General features: G+C 70.8%; 1 protein-coding gene across 7 annotated transcripts in view; it reads left to right on the forward strand.

Annotated features, from left to right (window-relative positions):
* ABR (ABR activator of RhoGEF and GTPase) overlaps positions 1-25,052 on the forward strand; it is a 96,749-nt gene that overhangs the window by 58,852 nt on the left and 12,845 nt on the right. For 3 of the 7 annotated variants that reach the window (XM_075013426.1, XM_075013425.1, XM_075013427.1), the window contains exons 3-16: positions 3,274-3,378; positions 4,522-4,707; positions 6,216-6,323; positions 6,932-6,992; positions 9,084-9,136; positions 9,509-9,649; positions 10,301-10,422; positions 10,888-11,053; positions 12,305-12,427; positions 12,907-12,982; positions 13,248-13,352; positions 14,157-14,231; positions 14,419-14,516; positions 14,799-14,930. In XM_075013426.1, the coding sequence (XP_074869527.1) occupies positions 3,274-3,378; positions 4,522-4,707; positions 6,216-6,323; positions 6,932-6,992; positions 9,084-9,136; positions 9,509-9,649; positions 10,301-10,422; positions 10,888-11,053; positions 12,305-12,427; positions 12,907-12,982; positions 13,248-13,352; positions 14,157-14,231; positions 14,419-14,516; positions 14,799-14,930 (1,551 nt within the window). Of the gene's footprint in view, positions 1-381; positions 791-3,273; positions 3,379-4,521; positions 4,708-6,215; positions 6,324-6,931; positions 6,993-9,083; positions 9,137-9,508; positions 9,650-10,300; positions 10,423-10,887; positions 11,054-12,304; positions 12,428-12,906; positions 12,983-13,247; positions 13,353-14,156; positions 14,232-14,418; positions 14,517-14,798; positions 14,931-25,052 lie in introns of those variants that run through there. The other 4 variants (XM_075013430.1, XM_075013429.1, XM_075013428.1 and 1 more) reach the window with 3 other exon arrangements.

The raw sequence follows: 25,052 nt of genomic DNA on the forward strand, positions 1-25,052 counted from the left end.
CGTGCGAGGCTGGCGGCCCAGGCCCAGGCCCAGGCCCTGGCCCCGGCGCCGTGCGAGGCTGGCGGCCCAGGCCCAGGCCCAGGCCCTGGCCCCGGCGCCGTGCGAGGCTGGGGGCCGGCTGGGGGCTGGCTGTGGCTGCTGCCCAGGCCTCAGTGGAGCCCTCCGAGCCTGCTTCCGGGCCGGGCTGCTGTGGCAGCTGGCAGTGGAGGAGCTGGTTCCCCCAGCGCTGTGCTGTGCAAACTCCCGGCCTGGCCCTGCCCTGCGTGCGGCCCCCCCTTCCCACGGCCCGGCGCTCATTTCCTGTGCATTGCTAGCCCAGGCAGGGCGGAGCGGCTGGGCCGCCTGGAGCAGCGTGGGCGGGCGGGCGGGCGGCAGGGGCCGGGGCCGGGAAGGGGTTAAACCCGCTGGAGCAGCCTGGGCTGGGCTGGCCCCTGTGTTGACAGGCCTGGCGTTTCCGCAGCCTCGTGCAGGCGCAGGCTGGGGGTGCCGGGGCCGCGCTCTCCTTCCCTCTCCTCGCCAGGCCGCCCTGGCTGGCGCAGGCGGGGCTCCTGCACCGTAATGGCTCCTCTCAGCGGCAGGCCGTGCCTGGCTCCCGGGGCTGGATGGGGCCAGGCCGGCCCCCGGGCATAGGCCCGACTGCAGCTGCAGCCCGTGCCCTCTGGCCTCTGCCATGGAGGAGGAGGAGGAGGCCATAGGGTACCTGGACAAGATCCTGGAGGATGAAGAGGATTCGGAGCCGGGTACCCCCACCAGCCCAGGCCTGGGGTCTCCCTTCCTGGCCTCCAAGAAGGTGGGCGCGTGAGCCTGGGGGGAAGGGGGCGAGGGCCCCGTTAGTGCCAGCCCCGCCGGGGCTTGGGGCAGCTCTGCGGTGGTCACGGGTGCCCTAATGGCAAGTCCCAGGCTGGGGAGCTGCTGCCTTTGCTGGGCTGGGGCAGTGGCGTGTCCCTGGTACTGCCATGAGGGGAGGAGCTTTCAGTGCCCATGCTGGGCAGAGCTGGAGGCGGGTCTGTCAAGGTGGTGCTGGTGCCTGTTCTGGCCTGGCAGAGGGCAGCAGTTGGGCGGCTGCTGCTGGGGTGTGGGCAGATCCCAGACCTGCCTGCAGGGAGCCCAGCCCCCCAGTGGGGTGCGTTGGGTGGTGGCAGAGGGCCTGCCACCGCTGGGCAGGGTGCTGGGCCGCCTCCTGCTCTGAGCCCCAGCTCTGCCACAGATGCACCGTGCGGCCTTGGGCATGTCCCCAAGTGCCGGCTGAGGCCCTTGGTAAAGCAGGGCCGGAGCCGCTGGTCCCTGGGCTGGGGTCCTGGCACAAGGGGCTGTCTGCTGCCCTGGACCTGTCTGTGGAGCAGGGCAGCCACCTCTTGCCTCAGCTCGGATCCCTGGGGCCTGTGGCCCTTCCCCGCCTTGGAGCCCGCGCTCTGGCCTTGGTGTGCTCGCACCCCACGCCGGACGGGCGGCCTGGTCTCCCTGGGGCCCCTCTTGGAGGCAGTGCCTTCACCAGGCTTCCATCAGGGTCCCAGGGGGCAGGGCCTGGCGGAGCCCAGAGGTGCGGCGGGTGCTCGCCTGGCCTGGCCTGGCCAGTGAGGCTGGCTGGTAGCACCTGCCCCAGGGTAGCAGGAAGAGCCTGTTACTAATGGGTGGGTGAAAACCCACAAGAAATGGTGGCGGCCTCGGCTGCCTTCCCCCTTGTCTGGGGAGGGGCCGAGGGTGCTGGGCACAGGCAGGAGCCGTGGGGCTCGCCCCCGGGAGACGGGCTCTGAGAGGCGCTGGGGGCAGGGTGATTTCCTGTGTCCCGCCCCCAGGCAAGGTGCTGCTGGGGGAGGAGGCATGTCTGGCTATTGGCAAACAGAGCCTCTCCCCCAGCAGCAGGGCCGTGGGGCTGGCAGCCCCCTGTCACAGAGCAGGGGAACTGGCTCCCCCACGACAGGGGCCTGTGCCCCAGCACCCCTCTGAGCCGGGCAAGTGCTTCCTGCCCTGGGCTTCAGTGGTCCCAGCTGCGTCTGAGTGTCAGTGCAGCTGCTGGTGCTGGGTTGGGGCAGCTCCATGGCCGCTGTCTGGGGGGTGAGGGCCGAGGCAGGGGAGCCTGGGGGAGGGGAGCCAGCAGGACTGACTCGGAGGCGGGGGGGGTGTCTCTGGCCCAGTGTGGCTGTGGGGGGACCCAGGCAGCTCTGGGGGGGGGGTGTTGCCTGGGGCTGGAGCCGGTAGGGGCTGGGGGATGTGCTGGCTCCTGCCCAGGGTTGCAAACCCTCCCAAGCGACCCCTGAGCCTGTCTCGGTCTGGGCTGGGCTCTGTTCTGCAGCGTCGCCGCGCACGGGGCAGGCGGAGATACAGCCGCCTCGGCTCTGTCCCGGCCGTTCGTCGCACTGTGGCCAGGCCAGGCAGGTCCCACTGCCCTGCCCACGCTCGGCCCGGACACCAGGGTTAGCGCCTGGGTGCTCCAGCAGGTGCCTAGAGCTGGGTGGGTGGAGGCCAGCGCCCGGCCTGCGCTGATGGGTGTTTCCAGAGGACATGCGTCGTGGCCGGGAGAGATCCCTCACCCAGCCTGACCCTGCGGCCCTGGGCCCTCCGCTCTGGGGCTGGTGCAGCTGGAGATGCCCCTTGGAGCCGGGCTGGGGGTGCTGCTCAGGCTCAGAGCCCTGGGGAGAGGGTGGAGTGCAGGTGGGGGCTGCTGCGGGGATCCCGCTTGCGCACCCCTTCCCCCCACTTGCTCAGCTTGCCCTGCTCAGCCCTAGGCCCGCCCCGGGCATCTCTCCAGCCCCTTGCCGGTGCCAGGGGGCTGCAGCAATGCGTAAGGAGCCGGCAGCTCCGTGGGCGTCTCGGTCTCCTGGGCTGCTGCACCCCTGGGTCTGGGCCCCCAGGGCTGCGGAAGCCGGGAGGGTGGCCAGCTGCCAGCAGGGAGATCCGAGGAGGGTGGAGGCGCTGGCAGCCAGCTCCATCCCCCACCCCCCAGTGAGCACCACACGCTTGGCAGCTGTAGGCCCTGCCGTGTGGGAACGGCCCATGTCAGACCACACGAGCCCCACCCCGACGGAGCCGGGAGCCTGCCGGCTGGGGGGCATAGGGCCCCAAAGCCAGCTCTGCCCAGGGCTTCCCTCACTGCTCCCCAGCACCAGGCTCTGCCAGGCAGTGGTGCCGGCCTCCCTCCCCTGGCGGGGCAGGGCGGGGAGCTGAGAGCAGCCTGCTGCGAGCCCGGCGCCCCCGACTGGGAGTCCCAGGGGTTCCCCTTCCAGCAGCGCAGGCCTGGAGTGCCGAGGCCCTGACGCCCTGGTTGTCCCGCAGGGCGAGCGGGATGCCGGGAAGGGGCTGGAGATGCGGAAGCTGGTGCTCTCGGGCTTCCTGGCCAGCGAGGAGATCTACATCAACCAGCTGGAGGCGCTGCTGCTGGTGAGTGCAGCCGAGCAGGAGCCGGACCTCTGCCAGTGTGTTACGGGCTCCCTCCCTGCCTGCCCCCACGAGCAGAGCTGGGGGCTCCCCTCCAGCATGGGGCTCTGCAGGCAGGAGGGCGGCTGGGGGCTCTGCTGCCCCCTATGGATAGTGAGGTTAAACTGGCCGGACACCTGCCCTGGGGTGCATCCCTCATAAGAGCTGGGACGTGTCCAGCATTAGCTCTGTGGAGCAACGGGTGGGGAAGTGGAGCCAAAGAAGGAAACATCCCTCCGAGGTTGGGGTGTGTGTGGGTCGGGCTGCCCCCTCCTGGCTGCTGGGGGCAGAGTTGCAAATGCCAAACTCTCCCTGTGCCCAGGGACTGGAGCCCTACGCTGGGGTGCAGCTAACTCCTACGTCTGTGGGCCAGGGCGCGTCTGCGTGGGGAGCCAGGCGTCCCTACGTCATCCCCAGTGTCCCGGCCCTGCCCTGCCACCCTGTGTTGCACAACGCCAGGGCTGGCAGGGTCACTTCTCTCCTCCCCGGCACAATGGGGAAGTCTGTGTGGCCACACAAACTGAAACTGCTGTCTGCAAGCCGGCACGGCATGTCTCGGGCAGCGCTCAAGGCGTGGGGGTGGGGCTGGCGGCCCCTTCTTGCCGGATCCGCTCCGTGCTGGGCTGCCCTAGAAGGGGGCTCTGCTGATCTGGGAGCGGAAGGCTGGCAGACCCCGACCCACAGCTCCCTGTTGGCCCAGCCCTGGTGCCCCGGCCTCTGCTGGTGCCTTCACTCCTGACCTGCAGCCCCCCAGCTGTTCTGGCCCAAGGGGTTTCCTGCTCTGCCATGGCCCACTGGTGGCTGTTCCCCTCCCTGTGGTGATTGGGGCTGGACCCTGGCTAACTGTCCTCCCCCAACTTGAGCCAAGCTTGCAGGTGGGTGCCAGAGCCCCACCCCCCTTGGAATGCGACACCCTGTCTGGGGCAGGCTGCGCTGCATGCATGGACCGGGGGTTCCCTGGCCTTGCCCCCCTCTTGGGCCATCTTGCCAGTCAGACGGCGCTGGAGCCCCTGGCTGCGACTCTGCTCTGGGCCGGGGGCGGGCACCGAGCCTGGCCTGTCTCTAGCAGGGTCCTGCCCTAACGCCGGCTTCCCCTGCTCGCTGCAGCCCATGAAGCCGCTGAAGGCCACAGCCACCACCTCCCAGCCTGTCCTCACCATCCAGCAAATCGAGACCATCTTCTACAAGATCCAGGACATCTACGAGATCCACAAGGACTTCTACGACAACCTCTGCCCCAAGGTGCAGCACTGGGACAGCCAGGTCACCCTGGGGCACCTCTTCCAGAAGCTGGTAAGCTGGGCTCCCCTGCGGGTGCAGGGCTTGGCTTGGCTGGGCCGGGGGGCTCCCTCCCCACTTCTTTGGAGGAGTGAGGGGTCAGCTGGGAGCAGACAGGAGTCGGTGGGAGCGCGAGGGTGGCTGATCGGTGCGGGCAGCTGGAATCAGTCGCCCTCCCTAAGCAAGGGGCTGTCTCTGCCTGCCCCAGCGCTGGGTTCCCTGGAGCTGGGCAGGGTTGGGGCGTCAGAGGCTCTTGGCTGGGCTGTCCTGGGGCGGTTGGGAAGAGCACGGACCAGGCTTCATGAGTCTCTGACGCAGCAGCAGAAGGCTGCGAACCCCTCTGGGTGGGGAGGCGCACGCACTCTGGCCGTTGTGACGCCTTTCCCCGGCTGGGCCGTGCCCGGGCTGTGGTGGCTGCGCCCCTCCCCGGGCTCCCCGCTCCCAGGCGGGCTCATGCCCTGGGGGTGCCCAGCCAGCGCCCCTCAGTGGCGCTGAAGGAGCGCGTGGAGCTGAGGGCTTGGAGGTGTCTCCTTCCACTGTTCTGCCTTCACAGAGGCTGGGCTCCCGCGGGGGCTGTACTCCCTCTGGTGGGGGCACGGCCCAGTGGAGTTGGGGTTACCAGCCCTGCTGCCTCAGTTACACCGGCGGGTGGGGGGTGTTGGCTCAGGCGTCTGGGTGAGTTTCACTGGGCTCGTGAGTGCTGCCTGCCAGACACAGCGCGCTAGGAACCATTTCCCTGCTGGCTGCGGCCTGGGGAGCCGAGCCTTAGTTTGCCCTGGCTGGCTGTTGCTAGCTGCCGGGCAGGGGCAGAGGACAGTGTCAAGGCTCCCGGGAGCAGTGGTAGCACAGGGGCTGGGGCTGATCACTCGGGGTTCGGCACGCTGGTGTCCCTGTTTGCTCTGCAGGGCCCCGCAGCAGCGAGCACCTCGTCTCAGGCACTTGGCTGGTGGTGCGCAAAGGGGACCGGCCTGCCGGGGCACCGGGGTTGGGTCGGTGTTTGTGCTGGGGGTGCCCCCCGGACCAGCTGGTGCACAGTGGGGCAGGGAGGGCGTCCCGGCGCTGAGCTGGGTGGTCAATGGCAGGTGCCCGTCTGCACCATGACATGTTGCTGCCCAAGCGGATCCAGACCAGGCGCGAGTCCTCCCCAGTCCTGCCACTCTGCCCCCCGCTGCTTCCTGGCCCAGCGATCAGCTCTTGCCCAGCAGCGCCAGCGCAGGGCACGAGGGCCTCCTGCAGGCCTGGGGGTCAGTGACACCACTCGCAGCTGGGGAGAGGACGCTGCACCCCGCAGTCCTGCGGCCATGGCCCACCCCGTTTGGCCAGGCTGCCCTGGGGCTCCTGTCTCGCCAGTGCCGGGCAGCACCTCGTCCATGCCCGGGCAGGGCTCTGGTGGGTCACCGGCTCTGGCAGAGCCTCTTCCTGTCGAGCCCTGCTGCCTGCTCTCGTCGCTGTGGAAATGGCTGGAGCCAGAGGCACTGGTCCCCATACCAGGCTGGTGGGTAACCCCCTCCGCTCGCCCCCAGGCCAGCCAGCTGGGCGTGTACAAAGCCTTCGTGGATAACTACAAGGTGGCGCTGGAGACGGCCGAGAAATGCAGCCAGAGCAACAACCAGTTCCAGAAGATCTCGGAGGTGAGCGGGAGGGCGGGAAGCCTGGAGTGCTGTGCCTGGCAGCGGGCAGCCTCCCGCAGGGCTTGCTGGGCACCGAGTGGCTGCCGGTGGCGGCCCCACCCTGCTCTTCCACCTGCAGCCTGGCGTGGGGCAGCCTGGCGCTGGCTGCGGATCCCACGGCACTGGGGTGGGGCGCACGCCCTGCAGCCCTCTAGCTCCAGGGGGAGGTGGGGGTTAGACCAGAGTGTCCCTGCCGGGTCCATGGGACAGAGCCAGGATCCAGGGCTGCTACCGTGTGGAACTGGATATGACGCTCTCACCCCTCGGGGGAATGGGGCCCAGCCCCCGCAGTGCGTTCCGCGGGAGCCGGTCCCTCACCCTCTGCCCGGGGGTGTGTAGGCGAGGAGCCAGGGGACCCCGGGGGCAGCCCTGCTCGGCCTTCCCTCGAGCTGCAGCCATGCCTGACTGGCACCTGCTGGGGGACCCTCCTAGGGGTCCGGCACGGCTGTTGGGTCAGGTGGCTCCCTTGTGCCCCAGAGCAGAGGCAGCTGGGCCGGGCCCTGGCCCCCACCAGCCCCTTCCTCTCTGCGGGGCCTCTCCCGCCCCCTAACGAGCCTGTCCCCGGGCAGGAGCTGAAAGTGAAGGGCCCCAAGGACTCGAGGGAGAGCCACTCCTCGGTCACCATGGAAGGTACGTGGGCGCACGCGTGGGGAGGGGGCCTGTGTCTGGCCCGGCCCCGCGCACACATGATCGCTCGGCTCCCGCGGGGGGGGGGGGGAGCCTTTGTGCAGCGCGCGCCCCTCGTTAGGATGCTGCCGACGGCTGGGAGCCCCCCGCCCCGCCCCTCCCCCCGCCTCGCTGAGCTGCCGCGGGGAGGCCGGGAGCCGGCCACAATGGCTGTGCGGAGCCGGGGCTGCCATGGAGATCCTGCTCATCGTCCGGCTGTGCTGTAACTGCACCTACGGTGGGTCGGGGCTGCGGGGGCCTGGGCCGGCCGGGGGGTTGCACCCACCTGGGCTGGGTGGCTGCGCCGGGGTTCCTCCCTCCAGCACCGCATGGTGCAGCCCCAAGTTGGGAGTTTCTTTGTTCTGAGCTCCGCCAGGGCGCGTGCAGCCCGGCTCCCGGCTCTTCCCCCGGGCGGCGGCAGCGGGGGGCCTCGGGCGTATGCAAGCTCGGGGGAGGGGGGCTGTGTCAGGCTGGGCCAGTCCCATTGTCCTGGCTCGGTCAGCCCAGCCAGTGCAGGAACCTCTGACCTTCGCGTGGGGGCGGGGGGACGGGGACCTGCTCCCACTGCCCTTGCGCTGTGCCCTGGTCATGGGGAGGCAGACATGCCCCTCCCCAAAGGCCCCCAGGGAGTGGTCATGTCCCACAAGGCACCAGGCAAGGCTGCTGTGCCGGGGGGATTGAGCTGCCAGCACTGGGCTCGGAGCGTCACGCGTCCCGGGAGAGGAGCCGCTGGCCCCAACTCTGTGTCCCACAGCAGGCGGGTGCCATGGGGCGGGTCTTGATTGGTTTGGTTTGTGTCCTGCCCAGCCCCCCGCCTGGCCGTGCAGAGGTGGGAGCAAAGGGCCAGCCCCTCCCCCTGCAGAGGTCCCATCCCCACCTGGCCACCTGCCCACACTGGTGCAGACCTGACCCCCCAGCCTGGGGTCCTGGTGCAGGCACCTCTGCGCGGGCCTCGGCTGGGCAAAGGCAGATGCATCTGCTGAGGGGTGAGGAGCTGGGAGAGCCGTGTGCGTCGCCTGGCGGGCAGTGCCCACGCCCCTCCCGAGAGCGAGAAGCACCAGCGTTTGGAGCCCTCCCTGGGGTGGGAAGGTCAGGGCCTGGGGTCTGCAGGGCTCGGAGGGCTCCTCCCCAGTGACTGCTGAGTCCCAGGGGCACATGGGTTGCAGGGCAGCTTCCCTCTGCCCTGGCAGGGTCCGGTCTGGCTCAGGCAGCGGCCGCCAGCCCTGCCCTGTTCTGCCAGGCACAGGGGAGGTGCCAGTGTTACTGGCCAGCGTTGGTCGGTGGCTCTCAAGTGAGAGGGGCCTGGAGGGCCAGTGGCTGGTGGGGAGCACTGGGGCGTGCGGTCACCCAAAGCTGTGGATTTGGGGCCGTCGAGTGCCAGTGGCTGCCGGTCCCGGGGCCGTTTCTCAGCTCCCGCGAGAAGAGACGCTCGTAACAAGGCGCCGGTTTCGCTGGCTGAAGCAGGCAGAGGGAGCCCAGCCCCAGGCCTGCTCCATGCTCAGGCTGTGGCTGGCAGGGCCCCCGCAGCTTGGGCGTGGCGTAGGGCTCTGCTCTGCGCGTGGAGAGGGAAGCAGACTGAAAAGAGGAAGCTGTGTCCTTGGCCAACAGGGGACAGGAAGCAGCAGAAAGCAGGCTGGGCTCTCGCAGTGCCTAGCCCTGGGGGAGCAGTCCCTGGCGTCCCAGCCAAGCCAGTGCCAGGCAGTGCCCAGTGTGACCTTCCCCAGGCCTGGCTGCCAGCCCTGGTGCGTGGGTGGAGCGCTCAGAGCCCAGGTGCGCTGGCAGATCTGTCTGCAGGAGGCTCACAGCCGTGGCCCAAGCTGTGTGCAATTCGAGCTGCCCCCAGCCGCTAGCCCAGGGAGTTGGCCCCCCTGGGAGCAGAGCGCTGCTGGCTCTGGGCCCTCACGGAGCCCATCCAACATGCATCAAGCCAGGGCTAATGGCTCTCTCCACCCGTAGCTGTTGGAGCAAGGGGCTGGCTGCCCGTCTAGGGGGGCTGGGATGGGATGGGCTGGCTGGGCCAGGCAGCACCTTTCTGACCGGTGCCTCTCCCCACAGCCCTGCTGTACAAGCCCATCGACCGTGTGACGCGCAGCACCCTGGTCCTGCATGTGAGTATGGCTCCAGCCTGGCCCCGGGCTGGGGAAATGGGTGTAGGGACACGCCCAGGCTGCCACTTCCTGGGGGCAGAACCCTGCCAGCCCTGCCCACCAGGGGTCCTGCTCGGGGTGCGGGGGCCATGCCCAAGCAGCGGCAGGAGAACAGGCGGCAAAGCCCCCCTTGGCACACCCACAGGAATCTGCCCGCTCCGCACTGGGGTAGCCTACCCAGGCAGGAGCTCCCCTCGCGGCTAGCCAGGCTAGCACACTTGGCTCCCCGGGCTGGGCCCTCGCTGCCAGGCCCAGTGCTGGCCCTGCAGCGCGCTGTGGCGGGGGGCTGGCCGGCTCTGCCTGGGCGTGCTCACCGGCGCCCTTCCCTCCCAGGACCTCCTCAAGCACACGCCGGCCGACCACCCCGACTACCCGCTGCTGCAGGATGCCCTCCGCATCTCCCAGAACTTCCTCTCCAGCATCAACGAGGAGATCGACCCGCGGAGGACGGCCGTCACCACTCCCAAGGGGGAGGTGAGCCTGGGTGGGGAGATGGGTGTGGCTCAGGGAGGAGCCGGGAGTCGTGCCCCCTGAGCTGGGCCGGTGCTCTTACCCTGGCTGGGGGCCACGTGCCTCTCTGGGCAGGGCTCTGGGCCCCATGTGAATTGCTGGGTGGCTGTGACCCAAGGCAGGGGCGTCTTCCAGCAGGCGCCCGGCGCCCCTCAGAGGAAGGGCACCTTCACCGTGGCGCGCTGGGCCTGGGCGGGGCCCGATCCCTGTGCGGCCTGAGGGACCCGGCTGGTGGCTCCAGTTACTGGGAGGACAGGCTGGAGCTCTCCCCAGCGTGTGGCGCAGGACCCCTGCGGGGCCCATTAAGGGGGGGGGCGGGTCCGTCAGGTGTTTGGCACGATCTGGGAGCCGGCCGTGCTGCAGGGCGATGGGGGGCAAGGGCTGGCTCTCTGGGCCTGGGCCCCCTTGACCTGGCCAGGCCCTGTGGGGGAGCACGGGGCTTAGCAGCCACACGTTCCTAGGCTGGCCCCTGCAGCGGCAGCCCGTGTCTGGGCCCCGAGCTGCTCTTCTCCCTGGCCTGACCCGCCAGCCTGGCCTGTAGCTCCGTCGCACTAGGTGCGAGTGGCTGGGGCGGAGTGCCAGGGCCTCCCCTCACGCGGGGCGGCTCTCTCCCAGACGCGGCAGCTGGTGAAGGATGGGTTCCTGGTGGAGCTGTCCGAGGGCTCGCGGAAACTGCGCCACGTCTTCCTCTTCACCGACGTCCTGCTCTGCGCCAAGCTGAAGAAGACGGCCGTAGGGTACGGGGGTGCTGCCCAGGAGGGGCCACGTGCTGGGCTGCCCAGAGCAGGGTCCCCAGGCCTGGGATGGTCGGTGCCTGGACGTGCATCGGGGGGTTCCCCTCGCTAGGTGGGACGGGACGCAGCTGCCCAGCATGGAGGTGGGGGTCCCCCTCGCTAGGTGGGACGGGACGCAGCTGCCCAGCATGGAGGGAGGGTTCCCCCTCGCTAGGTGGGACGGGACGCAGCTGCCCAGCATGGAGGGGGGGTTCCCCTTGCTGGGTGGGACGGGCTGCAGCTGCCCAGCATGGAGGTGGGGTTCCCCTCGCTAGGTGGGACAGGACGCAGCTGCCCAGCATGGGGTGGGGGGGTTCCCCTTTCTAGGTGGGACGGGATGCAGCAGACCTGCCTGGGGGGGCAGAGGGATGTGATCTCCAGGGCCTGGCATGCTGGGGGCATAGGATCAGTCCAGGCCCATCACTGCAGGAAGCACCAGCAGTATGACTGCAAGTGGTATGTGCCGCTGGCCGACCTGGTGTTCCCGGCCCCCGAGGAGTCGGAGCCCTGCCCACTGGTGCACGCCATCCCGGACCACGAGCTGGAGGACATGAAGATGAAGATCTCGGCCATCAAGAGCGAGGTGCAGAAGGAGGTGAGCTGGGGGGGCTGTGCTTGTTCCTGGAGGGGGAGCTATTATATCTGCCCCCACCAGTGGGCCCTGGCTGAGAGCTAGTACTGCGTGCCGGGGGCAGGGCTGGGCCCGCTATATGCCATTGGCCTGTCCCTGCGTGTGCTCCTGGCCGGGGCCTGTCTCCTCTCTTGGCTGGTGTTGGGAGTGAGAGATGTCGGAGGTTTCTCCAGGCGCTGCTGAGAGCCAGAGCAGGGCAAACCTCTTCAAACCAGGCCACTCGCAGCCCGGGCTGTAAGGCACCGACCCCATCACCCAGGGGACCACCGCAGCCAGCCGGTCACACCAGCAAGGCCCTCAGACCCTCCAGCATCCCTGGTGCCCCAGCCAGGCCCCTCCTGACACAGCGAGAGGTTATGAGACCAGTCGCCCCACATCCACACAGGGCTCCCCAGTGGCCAGCCTCAGGTCAGCGGGTGCCTCAGCCCTCACCCCACGAGCACGCTGGGCCCGGCCGTTGGCATCGCACGTCTCGAGGGTTATTGGCAGACAGGCAGGAGCAGCGGGGAGATGGAGAGTGACACTGTTAGAGCGACCGCGTGACACGGCGGCCAGGGCTCGGGGCAGGCTGCAGCCCAGGTGCAACCAGCTGCTGTCGTAATAGCCCGTGGAGGACGTCCTGTGCCTGGCCAGGGCCGCGGCCCTTCCGGGTCAGCGCAGAGCAGGGATGCTCCTGCCGTGAGGAGCCAGGGTGAAGAGTAGAAGATGGAGAAACTTGGGGCCCTCTCTACACTCTTGCCCATGTGGAGGGAAATCCCTGAGTGGAGCAGGTCCCAAACAGCCTGGTCTGCTCTTCCTTGGGCATTCTGCCCTGGCCAGTCTGCTGGGCTACGCATCCACTGCCAGGTGCCCCAGAGGGAGATTGGAACCAGGTGCTGCTGGGCCTGGCTAGGGCTCCTTCCGCAGTGCTTGCCCAGAGACCGAAACCTCGACTACAAGCCCAGCGCCGGGACTGGTAACGCCACACGCACAAATGATGCAAACCTATGTGCAGCATAAACTGCGTCAGAACCAGATGCTCCCTTGGCACAAGCCCTGGTGCAAAGCTAGGGCCACGGTTACAACACGGTTTTGCACGTTCATGTGAAAATCCGGTAGCATCCCAGGGAGGCAGAGGGACCCTGGCAGAGACTGTGGCTCCTGGGCGTGCCCTTCCCTGCCTGGCCGGTGCGGTGCCTGGGCCGACTCCGACCTCTCCCTCCCGGTTCCCCGCAGAAAGCCAACAAGGGGCAGAGCCGCGCCATCGAGCGCCTCAAGAAGAAGATGTTTGAGAACGAGTTCTGGCTGCTTCTCAACTCGCCTACCATCCCCTTCCGCATCCACAACCGCAACGGCAAGGTAGGGCTGCCAGCCGCCAGCGTTCCCAGAGAGCTTGAGCACCTGTGCAGCTGCTCAGGAGACTCCAGCGCTGCCTGGCTGATGAGCCGAGCGCCCACAGCTAGGCTAGTCTCTCCTGGTGGTGCACGTTCGCACATGCCTCAGTGCACAGGCAAAATATTATTCTGCACAAGACGGAAAAGCTCCGTGAGAACATTGCTGGGGATGGGGGTGCTTCATGGCGAGCCACGGATGGGGCTTGGGCGGGTGCCTGCGGGGCAGGGAGGGTGAAGAACTGGCCTGGCTGGACTGCACGGCCCCCGGCCGCTCGGGGAAGTGCCGCTGGCCCCCAAGCTGTCCAGGCTGGGCTCCTGGTGGCAGGTGGGGTATCTGGACAGGGCCACACTGGGCAGCGTCACTCGGCACTCGCTGGTGTCTGTCTGCTGTGCCCGGAACCTCCTGTGCTTGCAGCTGCCCTGACGCTGCCCCGTGCCTTTCAGAGCTACCTGTTCCTGCTCTCCTCGGACTACGAGCGCTCAGAGTGGAGGGAGGCCATCCAGAAGCTGCAGAAGAAGGGTGAGGCTATGCATTGCTGGGGGCGCTGCGGGAGGAGCCATCCCCTGTCCTGGGGGGCTCACAGGGGTCCTCGGGTGAAGCTGGGAAGCCATGCCTGCCCGGAAACCAAGCAGCCTGCTCTCAGGCTGGCTCTGCCGGGGCTCTGGCCTGTTGGGGGGCGGGAGGGTGTCCCATGGCACGGGCATCCACCTCCCCCGGGCAGCAGAGCACAGGAACTGCTGGGAGCAGCCGCTCACCCCCTGCCCCTCTCCGATGCCTCCCACAGACCTCCAGGCCTTCGTGCTGAGCTCAGTGGAGCTGCAGGTGCTCACGGGGTCCTGCTTCAAGCTGCGCACCGTCCACAACATCCCCGTCACCAGCAACAAGGACGGTGAGTGTCGGCCAGGCCTGGCTCCCCGGGCGCACCCGCAGGCTTGGCTGCTGCAGGTGGGGGAGGAAGCGCAAGGACCCTGGCTGCGCGGGGTACCAGGCCCTGCCTGCTGGGCAAGGCTGGGGTCAGGAAAGCACTCGGCGCTCTGTGTCTGGCTCCTGGGCCGGCTCCGGCCGGGAGGGTCTGTGCCACCAGGGGGCGCTGAAAGCGCGGCTGGCTGGCCTGGCTCGGGAGGGGGGTGGGCGCCATGCCACTCCCAGCACCCCATGGCACCGTGGGCCCGGACGGCTGGGGAGGGGCCCTGCCTCCCTGGCTCTTTGCCAGGCCAAGGCAGCTGGGCTGGGAAGGTGCCCCTGCCCCCACACGCTGGCTCAGGGGCCTGATGGGGGCGTCTGCCCCGGTGATGGGGCTGGGAGTTGCGTTGTCCGTGCCGTGGGAGCCCATTACCACCCCCGAGCAGGAAACCCCTCTGCCCTGCGCTCCGCTCTCCTCCGCCTGCAGAGCTCTGGGCGCTGGGCGGGTGTCTCTCGCGGCAGGGCTGAACGGGGCATGCCGGGAGCCGGGTGGCAGGTCTGCGCGCTGGCGGGGCAGGTGGTCGAGTGGCTCTGTTCTGCCAGCTGTCGGGGTGCTGGGCTGGGGTGGGCACCGAGGGTCATGCCCCTGGCTGGCGGAGGGCTAGGAAGGTGAGTGGGGGCTGGCTCAGCCCCCTGCACGCCCAGTGCCCAGCCGGCGAGGGGGCTGGAGTCCAGCCCAGCCAGGGAGGGGAGTCCCAGCCTAACATCCCCCTGTGCTTCTCCTCTGCAGATGATGAATCCCCAGGCCTCTACGGCTTCCTGCACGTGATCGTCCACTCTGCCACGGGGTTCAAACAGTCTGCCAGTGAGTGCCAAGTGCGGGGCTGGGGCTTGGCACGGAGCGGGGCCTGGCCTGGCTCTGGGGTCAGGGCTCTGCAGAGCTGCCTGCCTCTGTGTTGGCCTGTGCCCAGAGGGCCTGGCCGCCCCGGCTGGGGAGTCTGTGCAGGCCCATGGGAGTCCCGAGAGCCCCCTGACGAGGCTCCTCTCCCCAGACCTCTACTGCACGCTGGAGGTGGACTCGTTCGGGTACTTCGTCAGCAAGGCGAAGACCAGGGTCTTCCGGGACACGACCGAGCCCCAGTGGAACGAGGTGAGCTCGGCGCTAGGGTCTGGGGGGAGCAGACAGCCCTGCCCCCATTCCCGCCCTGAGCTGCCACTCCCAGCCCTGCTGGTGCCCCTGAGTCCCAGCCCAGAGCCCTGCCCCGGTAGTCGAGCTCCAGCATCCCTCGCGCCCCTGGCAGTGCTGCAGTTCACCTCTGCCCCTGGAGCCTGGCGCACGGGGCCAGCTAGTTGGGCCCAGAGCCGAGGCGCTGGGGCCCGGTCCCTGCGCTGCTCCCCTGCGGGCTCAGCTGCCCTCTCTCTCGCACGGCAGGAGTTCGAGATCGAGCTGGAGGGCTCCCAGTCCCTGCGCATCCTCTGCTACGAGAAGTGCTACGACAAGACCAAGCTCAACAAGGACAACAACGAGATTGTGGACAAAATCATGGGCAAGGGGCAGATCCAGGTAAGGCCGCGGGGGCTCGGGGCTGCCTGGGGCTGGCCGCTTTTGGCCGTGGGGGCCAGCCCCCTTGTCTGTCTGGGGGAGGCCGTGCAGCTCCTCACCCCTGGCCCTGCTGGGTGCTGCCCGCCCGTCCCACCCGTGGGCGCTGCGTCACTGGCAGAGCCGCTCCTTCCCGTGCCGCCAGACGGGGACCATCCGGCTGGTGGGTTTGTTTTCCCATCTGGCGCAGTGGTTCTGTCTGGTTCCGGCTCCGAAGCAGCCGCGCTCGCTGCCTGGGGCTGGCCAGGACGGACAGCGTGCGGGTGCCTCTCCCTGGGGAGCCGGGGCTTGGCTGAGTGGGACCGGGCTGGTGCAGAGGGCCGTGCAGGACGGGCGGCCGTGGCGCGTGGGGGCCGGGCTGCGTACAGGTGGGTGGGCCAGCTGCAGGCCGCTCCGCCTAGAGCAATCTCGGCAAGGCTGCGTGTGGGGATCCAAGGGGTGGAGGGACCGGGAGCTGGGGGAGCCAGGCTGGGTGCTCAGCGCAGGCCGGCCTGCTCCTGGGCGCGGTTTGTTTCCTGCCTGCCTGGCTCGGCCGGGCTCTGCACTGCCCAGACCTGGGGGCCGGCCGGGCTCTGTCCCTTGGCACGTCTGTCTCCCCTCGCTGGGGTGATGCTTGGCGAGCGTGCCCAGGCGACGGGCACAGCAGGGAGTGGCCGGGGTCTCCAGGAGCACCCCGGGGGGACACTGCTCCCTGCAGGGGAAGAGCCCATCGGCCAGGGTCCTGTGGTGTACTGGCCAGGCCCTTGGCAGCCTCCTCACGGGGGGAGGGCTGAGCCCAGGCCTGGGGCTGAGCCCCCTGCAGGTGGTCTCCCCTCCCCACTGCACCCCATGTGCAGTTGGTGCAGCGTTCCGCCCCTCCCAGCTCCGGCTGCTGCCTTCAACCCCCAGTGCTGCTGTTATAGCAACCAGGGTTGCCAGGGCAACTGCTCTGTCTCCTCTGAGTTGGGAAGGAGGGTGGGTTTGCTGTGTCCCTGGGGTGCCCTTGGCTTGGCTCAGGGTGTGCCGGGGGTGCAGGAGCAGGGTGTGGTCGGGGCGTCCCCAGCTGGCCCAGGCTGCAACTGAGGGTGCTGGTTCCCCCGCCACATGTCCATGGGTCCTGGTTGCCATGGAGACCGTTTCCCTGGGAGATGCTGAGTATCGGGCCCTATGGCGGGGTCCTTGGAGAAAGGGGCGAGGCCACATCCTTTGAGGGGGCAGGGGTGCGGGGTCCGACACCTGGCTGGGCACGCGGCTGGCACTGCAGTTCTGACCCATGGCTGCCGAGGCAACCTGCCCACCCTGGGGCTAATCCCGCCAGGGCTGGGGAGTGGTTTCAGACTGCTGCGGGGTGCTGTGGGCACGCCCCTTGCTGGGCGACGGCTCTGCTGGGGGCCATGCAGGTTGCGGGCCTGTGTTACTCTGGGCAGGGTGGGGGCTCAGCCGTGCCCCTCCGAGTGTGGTGGCTTGTGCCCCAGGTGGGGCGCGGCCCATGGTCTGCTGCTCTGGGCTCTGCTGCTGGCTTGCAGCCCTGTGCTGGGAGCTGTGGGGGCTGGCAGTGACCAGCTGCTGGGCCCAGCTGGCCAGCCACTCCTGCCTGCCTTGGCAGCCCCTCTGGCGCTAGCAGCTCCGTTCCGGGGGCACCCAGTGCTGTGCCCCAACCCCTCCACGAGGCGTAGGCTGCCAGCGGCCCCCTGGCACCACTTCTGGCCAGCCTGGCAGTTCTTCCCCTTCCGGCCCCTGGGCCTGCTGCACGCTCAGCCGCGGTCTGCTGGCTGCCTGGGAAAGTGGCTGTGCTGGCCGGCCCCTGGGGAGCTGCGGGCGTGGGCAGGGCTGCCAGGGAGGAGAGGGGAGTGGAGCCAGAATGCGACTGGGGGGCGCTGAGCGGAAAGCCCTGCTTTGGCACGCAGGGACGTGCCCCTGCAGCAGCAGGTGAGGGGCCGTCGGCGTGGCCCTGGGAATAGGCCAGGCGGGGCGGGGGTCCAGGCGTCTGGGGATCAGCTGGGCCTTGCAGTCAGAAATAGCCTTGTGTCAACAGCTGAGTCTCATGCAGCCAGGGGCCATGGGAGCCAGTGTGGGACAGGCTCAGTGGCCCAGCCCCTGCTGCAGCGTGTGAACCTCGGGGGCGGAGGCTGGGGGAGCAGGTGGCCCCGGGAGCGAACCGCCCCTGTGGGAAGGCGGTGGCCCTCTGGAGCATGCGCTGGTGGGAGCGCCCAGGCTGCTTTTAACCCCTGTGCTCCCGGGCGCAGGCCGGCCTCTGGCGCAGTCAGGAGGGAGCTGCTGGCTACGTGCTGGGAGCGGTGGTGGGGTTGAGGGCGAAGTCCCTACCGGGCATGGGGCTCCAGGCTGGACGCTCGCCCTGTGCGCTGCACAGCAGCTGCTGGGATCAGCCCACTGCCCCCTCTGCCAGCCCCTGGGGCTCCACCTCGTGCCTTCCAGTGCACCCCTGGGCCCCGCAGCTCATGTGCTCTCGGCACCTGGGAGTGCCAGGCGGAGGGAGGCCCTGGGGCTGGCTCCTTGTGGGCCTCTTCCCATGAGCTCCTGTCGTCGCTGGTCATGGAGGCTCAGCAGCAGAGTCCCCGTGAGCCGAGTGCCGGGGCAGCCCCAGCTGCTGACCACCACGCCCTCTGCAGGCGGTGCACCTCCACCCGCCTCGGTGCACCCAGCAAAACTCGTCCCACCCGAGGGCCCCTGCTCTGCCGTAGCTCTGCTGCCCTTTGGGTGCCGCGCTCCAGCCTGGAGCAGCGCCCGCCGGTCGGGGCAGAAGTCCCTGCGCTGGGCCAGGGTGAGCTCACCGTGCTGCAGGGGGCCAGGGGTGCCCGGGCAGGATCCCGCTGGGGCTGCTGTGCCGCCGAGGGGGCCTTCCGCTCGGGCCCAGCCGGGGAGAAGCCCAGAGCAGAGCTCAGCAGGGAGCCTCGCCAGCCGGGTTGCTCCACTTCGTCGCTCTGGGGGGGCCGTTCCTCTTGGCTGTGTCTCCTGGGCCGTGGGCTCGGGCGGCAGGAGGTGGGCAGCTCCCCTCCTGAGAGGAGCCAGGGCAGGATGCAGGGAGCCTGCAGTCACGGGGGGGCTGCAGCACAGGGCAGACGCACGCCAGGGATGGTGCTAGGAGAGTGGGGCCCAGCACTGGCTTCACACCTGGGCGCAGGGCTCCCCTTCGCGCCGGGGCACCAGGGAGCTGCTGCTGTCGGAGTCCCGTACTCAGCCCCAACCCTAAACCTGCTCCTGGGCCCGGTGACCGGCCAGGCCTCTCCCTGGCATCTGGTCCGCCCCATAGCGCTGCCCCTGCTCCGCGGCACCGCCACTTCTCCCAGGTGCGTGCGGCTCGGGGGCGGGCAGGTGGGCGGCCCTGGGAAGCAGACGTCTGCTCGGGCTGCGGCCTGCCCCTCGGCCGCCCTGCTTCGAAGTGGGGTTCACAGATCGGGCCGGGGAGTGGGGCAATGTGCAAACGTAGCATTTGGGCCCCGTGCCCCTCGGGACGGATTCTTTCGGCCCTGCTGCAACAGCCCTGGAAAAATCCCCCGCCTGTCCCAGGCCAGAAACCCAGGGGCCAGTCTGGGTCAGAGCCAGGAATCAGCCCAGGGCCTGGTGTCCCAACAGCAGCTGGGCCGGGGCCTCGGAGGGAAGGGCCAGAGCAGAGCCATGTGCAGAGTGAGCCGGCCCTGGGCTCTGCCTGTCAGGCTGAGGGGGGCCACAGCGCAGGGCTGTGTCCTGGCAGTGCCCCTGCGAGCTGAGCACTCGGGCGGCCAGGCCGCTCCCGGGAAATTCCATTGCCGCCCACTGATGTGGTCCACAGCCGCACATGGCTGGGGGCACACACCAAAACTTATTCTGCACATGGGGGGGACCATTGGTCCCCACCCCCCCTGGCTGCCAGCTGGCCAGGGCCTCATCCGCTGTGAGCTTCCCTCAGCCTCCTGGACCCAGCTGTGTGTGCAGCTTTCGCCCCACCTGCTGCAGCCCCCCAGGGGCCTGGGCACTGGCCGAGAGGCGGAGAGGCCGGCCTTAGGCTTGGCTCAGCCTGGGGCCTCCTGCCCATCCCTCTGGCTCCTCCACCCTCCCTTGCAGGCCTGCCTTGCCGGGCGTGTGTTGGGGGGCGCTTGGCCTCATGGGGCGTGTGTTGGGGTCGTGCTCCCGGCCCGCCCACGTTAGCTGACTTGCGCAGCATTTCCCGACCCTGGGGCGTCTTGGAGTTCTGGGTGGGGGCGTTCGGCTGCGACGTGTCCTTTGCCGGCCATTCCGTTGGCTCTGGGCAGTGTGTTTGCCTGGCCGGGGGTAGCTGGTGCAGAGCTTTCCTCAGCTTCCTCCTGGAGGAGCCTGGCCTGAGCTGCCCCTGCGTGGGGCCAGCCCTGGGAGGAGCAGCCGGCCAGCCCGGGCCCCTCTCACACCAGGAGAAAGGTCCTGAGCTCGACACTCTCAAAGGGGTCGCTGCCCCCTGCCATGTCTGGGCAGCCGCCGGCCGGGTGAGGAGAGTTCTCTCCGGCCCTGGGCCCCCTCGCACAGCCCTGCCGGCGCCCCTCAGCCCCGACCCACAGCCCTGCCGGCACCCCTAGCCCCGACCCACAGCCCTGCCAGTGCCCCTCAGCCCCGACCCACAGCCCTGCCAGCCCGGCCCTGGGCCCCCCTCACACAGCCCTGCCAGCGCCCCTCAGCCCCGACCCACAGCCCCTGCCAGTGCCCCTCAGCCCCAACCCACAGCCCCTGCCAGCCCGGCCCTGGGCCCTCCTCACACAGCCCTGCCGGCGCCCCTCAGCCCCGACCCACAGCCCTGCCAGCCTGGCCCTGGGCCCCCTCCCACAGCCCTGCCGGCGCCCCTCAGCCCCGACCCACAGCCCTGCCAGCCCGGCCCTGGGCCCCCTCGCACAGCCCTGCCGGTGTCCCTCAGTCCCGACCCACAGACCCTGCCAGTGCCCCTCAGCCCCGACCCACAGCCCTGCCAGCCCGGCCCTGGGCCCCCTCGCACAGCCCTGCCGGCGCCCCTCAGCCCCGACCCACAGCCCTGCCGGCACCCCTAGCCCCGACCCACAGCCCTGCCAGTGCCCCTCAGCCCCGACCCACAGCCCTGCCAGCCCGGCCCTGGGCCCCCCTCACACAGCCCTGCCAGCGCCCCTCAGCCCCGACCCACAGCCCCTGCCAGTGCCCCTCAGCCCCGACCCACAGCCCCTGCCAGCCCGGCCCTGGGCCCCCTCGCACAGCCCTGCCAGCGCCCCTCAGCCCCGACCCACAGCCCTGCCGGTGCCCCTCAGCCCCAACCCACAGCCCCTGCCAGCCCGACCCTGGGCCCCCTCGCACAGCCCTGCCGGCGCCCCTCAGCCCCGACCCACAGCCCTGCCAGCCCGGCCCTGGGCCCCCCTCGCACAACCCTGCCAGCGCCCCTCAGCCCCGACCCACAGCCCTGCCAGCCCGGCCCTGGGCCCCCCTCGCACAGCCCTGCCGGCGCCCCTCAGCCCCGACCCACAGCCCTGCCAGCCCGGCCCTGGGCCCCCTCGCACAGCCCTGCCGGTGTCCCTCAGCCCCGACCCACAGCCCTGCCAGCCCGGCCCTGGGCCCCCCTCACACAGCCCTGCCAGCGCCCCTCAGCCCCGACCCACAGCCCCTGCCAGTGCCCCTCAGCCCCGACCCACAGCCCTGCCAGCCCGGCCCTGGGCCCCCCTCGCACAGCCCTGCCGGCGCCCCTCAGCCCCGACCCACAGCCCTGCCAGCCCGGCCCTGGGCCCCCCTCGCACAACCCTGCCAGCGCCCCTCAGCCCCGACCCACAGCCCTGCCAGCCCGGCCCTGGGCCCCCCTCGCACAGCCCTGCCGGCGCCCCTCAGCCCCGACCCACAGCCCTGCCAGCCCGGCCCTGGGCCCCCTCGCACAGCCCTGCCGGTGTCCCTCAGCCCCGACCCACAGCCCTGCCAGCCCGGCCCTGGGCCCCCCTCACACAGCCCTGCCAGCGCCCCTCAGCCCCGACCCACAGCCCCTGCCAGTGCCCCTCAGCCCCGACCCACAGCCCTGCCAGCCCGGCCCTGGGCCCCCCTCGCACAGCCCTGCCGGCGCCCCTCAGCCCCGACCCACAGCCCTGCCAGCCCGGCCCTGGGCCCCCCTCGCACAGCCCTGCCGGCGCCCCTCAGCCCCGACCCACAGCCCTGCCAGCCCGGCCCTGGGCCCCCCTCGCACAGCCCTGCCGGCGCCCCTCAGCCCCGACCCACAGCCCTGCCAGCGCCCCTCAGCCCCGACCCACAGCCCTGCCAGCGCCCCTCAGCCCCGACCCACAGCCCCTGCCAGCCTGGCCCTGGGCCCCCTCGCACAGCCCTGCCGGTGCCCCTCAGCCCCGACCCACAGCCCCTGCCAGCCCGGCCCTGGGCCCCCTCGCACAGCCCTGCCAGCCCGGCCCTGGGCCCCCTCGCACAGCCCCTGCCAGCCCGGCCCTGGGCCCCCTCGCACAGCCCTGCCAGCGCCCCTCAGCCCCAACCCACAGCCCCTGCCAGCCCGGCCCTGGGCCCCCCTCGCACAGCCCTGCCGGCGCCCCTCAGCCCCGACCCACAGCCCTGCCAGCCCGGCCCTGGGCCCCCTCGCACAGCCCTGCCGGCGCCCCTCAGCCCCGACCCACAGCCCCTGCCAGTCCGGCCCTGGGCCCCCTCGCACAGCCCTGCCGGTGCCCCTCAGCCCCGACCCACAGCCCCTGCCAGCCCGGCCCTGGGCCCCCTCGCACAGCCCTGCCAGCGCCCCTCAGCCCCAACCCACAGCCCCTGCCAGCCCGGCCCTGGGCCCCCCTCGCACAGCCCTGCCGGCGCCCCTCAGCCCCGACCCACAGCCCTGCCAGCCCGGCCCTGGGCCCCCTCGCACAGCCCTGCCGGCGCCCCTCAGCCCCGACCCACAGACCCTGCCAGTGCCCCTCAGCCCCGACCCACAGCCCTGCCAGCCCGGCCCTGGGCCCCCCTCGCACAGCCCTGCCGGCACCCCTCAGCCCCGACCCACAGCCCTGCCAGCCCGGCCCTGGGCCCCCTCGCACAGCCCTGCCGGTGTCCCTCAGTCCCGACCCACAGACCCTGCCAGTGCCCCTCAGCCCCGACCCACAGCCCCTGCCAGCCCGGCCCTGGGCCCCCCTCACACAGCCCTGCCAGCGCCCCTCAGCCCCGACCCACAGACCCTGCCAGTGCCCCTCAGCCCCGACCCACAGCCCTGCCAGCCCGGCCCTGGGCCCCCCTCGCACAGCCCTGCCGGCGCCCCTCAGCCCCGACCCACAGCCCTGCCAGCCCGGCCCTGGGCCCCCTCGCACAGCCCTGCCGGTGTCCCTCAGTCCCGACCCACAGACCCTGCCAGTGCCCCTCAGCCCCGACCCACAGCCCCTGCCAGCCCGGCCCTGGGCCCCCCTCACACAGCCCTGCCAGCGCCCCTCAGCCCCGACCCACAGCCCCTGCCAGTGCCCCTCAGCCCCGACCCACAGCCCCTGCCAGCCCGGCCCTGGGCCCCCCTCACACAGCCCTGCCGGCGCCCCTCAGCCCCGACCCACAGCCCTGCCAGCCCGGCCCTGGGCCCCCTCGCACAGCCCTGCCGGTGTCCCTCAGTCCCGACCCACAGACCCTGCCAGTGCCCCTCAGCCCCGACCCACAGACCCTGCCAGCCCGGCCCTGGGCCCCCCTCACACAGCCCTGCCAGCGCCCCTCTGCCCCGACCCACAGCCCCTGCCAGTGCCCCTCAGCCCCGACCCACAGCCCCTGCCAGCCCGGCCCTGGGCCCCCCTCACACAGCCCTGCCGGCGCCCCTCAGCCCCGACCCACAGCCCTGCCAGCCTGGCCCTGGGCCCCCTCGCACAGCCCTGCCGGCGCCCCTCAGCCCCGACCCACAGCCCTGCCAGCGCCCCTCAGCCCCAACCCACAGCCCCTGCCAGCCTGGCCCTGGGCCCCCTCGCACAGCCCTGCCAGCGCCCCTCAGCCCCGACCCACAGCCCCTGCCAGCCCGGCCCTGGGCCCCCCTCGCACAGCCCTGCCGGTGCCCCTCAGCCCCGACCCACAGCCCTGCCAGCGCCCCTCAGCCCCAACCCACAGCCCCTGCCAGCCTGGCCCTGGGCCCCCTCGCACAGCCCTGCCAGCGCCCCTCAGCCCCGACCCACAGCCCCTGCCAGCCCGGCCCTGGGCCCCCCTCACACAGCCCTGCCGGTGCCTCTCGCACTGTAGCCCTTCCTATGCCAGTCCCCCCACAAGCCCAGATGGAGCAGAGGGTTGCAGCTGGGGCAGGTGCATTACATACTGTGGGAGGGGTTCCAGGGCCCCATGCACCCTGCCCTGGGCACCCTGGGGCAGGTGGAGCAGTGCCAGGCGGTGGGGAGCTGGGCAGGTGCCTGGTGCAGTGCAGCTGAGGGCTGGGCTGTGCCCATGACTGCCCTGTGCAGCTTGACTCCTGCTGGCAGCAGGGCCCTGGCCCAACGCGGGCCGAGCAAGGGGCCGTGCAGAGGTGCCAGTGGGGCTGGCAGCAGAGCGTGGCCCTGCCTGAGCCAGAGCTGCGCTGGGATCTGGGGGTCCTTGGGCAGGGGGTTACAGGCTGTGGGGCAGGGGTGAAGCTGCGATTGGTGTCCCCGGGGTGCTCGGGGGAGGAAGGAAGGGCTGCTGGCTCTCCAGGGGCTCCAGCCAGGGCGGGATGTGCTGCGCGGCAGCAGGCTCCCTGCCAGCTGGGTGCCGGCCCCAGGAGTTTCCCCTGCTGTGGGCCTGGGGCAGGCAGTGCTGGCTGGGAGCCCGGCTGGCTGGGGGCAGGCTATGCCCAGGCCCACGCCTGTTGGAGCCCCCCTGCCCCATTGCCCAGGCTGGATGTGTCGTTCCTGCAGAGACTCACGCTGCCAGTAACTGGCCTGAGGGGTGCTTGCTGCTCGGCTTAGCTCCTGTGTGGGGAGGGGTCCCCTGCTGCCGAGCCAGCCCCGTGCTCTGAGCGTGGGCTGCAGACGCCATGCCGGGGCTGGGGCGGCAGCGGACCGGCAGCCCCGTCTCGCCCTGCAGAGGCGGGGTGGAAGCCCCGGGGTTCTTGTACCCTCGGCTGCAGCCGGCTTCCAGCCAAGCTGCCGCCTTGGCTGGGCGGATGATGCGCTCCCATGCTGGCCGGCAGCACAGCCCGGGGAAGTGGTGGGGGGTGCTCCCCGCCAGCCATCTCGCCAATGGCTGGGCTCCAGCACCACAGAGCCACTCCTGGGCTGGTGCTGGCCTGCCCCTTCGTCAGGCCAGGAGAGCGCCCAGTAGCTGCCCCGCTCCCCTCAGCTGTTGGGCCCCGTGCCCTGGGGCAGGGCCAGGCTCATGGCAGCGCTTGGTGTCTGCGCCCCTGGCCTAGGGAGCAGCCCAGCATGCGGGCAGGTCTGGAAGGCATTTTGGCCTCGTTTGCCGGGCTGCTCCACACTGGGCCAGGCACTGCACCAGCCCGATGGATGGGGCTGGCTGCTGCGTGCTGCTCAAAGCGCCCGAGTGGCAAGAGACCCAGTGCCAGCGCCCGGGGGTGCTGTGGCCGGATGGGGCCTGCATGGTGGTGCCCTGTGAGCCTGGCAGTGTGCTCTCGGGCTGGGGGTTATTCTCGCCCTGGGGCGCTGCTGTGGCTGGGGAGGGCTTTGCTAATGGCTCCGGTTCCCAAGCCTGGCGCGACCAGCGCTGGTGCCCACGGGCTGTGACGTCGGTGCGCTGGGCGAGGGCTGCTGGCATGGAGGGGCGCAGGGGGCAGGAGCTCGCAGGGCTGCAGCCAGGCGAACCAGCGTGCCGAGGGCCAGAGGAGCCCCTGATGCTCACTGGAGGAGACGGTTCCAACCCAAGCCCGGTGGCTGGGCAGTCCCTGAGCGTGAGCGCCCGGCCCTGGGGTTGGGGAGCAGCGCTGCCCCCAGCTGGCTGCAGCCAGAGCCCTGCAAGGCAGTGGCGTGCGGCAGTACCTGCGACCTGCCCCGGGATTACTGCCTGGCCTGCGGCGCGTGGGATGCAAAGGGTTAAATGCCCGGGTCCTGGGCATGCGAGCCAGCGTGTGCCCTGCCGGGGCAAGGTCCCCAGGTGTGGCGCCAAGCGAAAGCCTGGGTGTCACACCAGAGAGGTGCAGTCACATGACAGGCAGCATGGTCTAGTGGTCGGAGCCTGGGGCTTCCTGCCCTGGCCTGGGACTGAGGCTCT

Source organism: Carettochelys insculpta, chromosome 19 (genome assembly GCF_033958435.1).
Source record: "Carettochelys insculpta isolate YL-2023 chromosome 19, ASM3395843v1, whole genome shotgun sequence".
Classification (NCBI taxonomy): Eukaryota; Metazoa; Chordata; order Testudines; family Carettochelyidae; genus Carettochelys; species Carettochelys insculpta.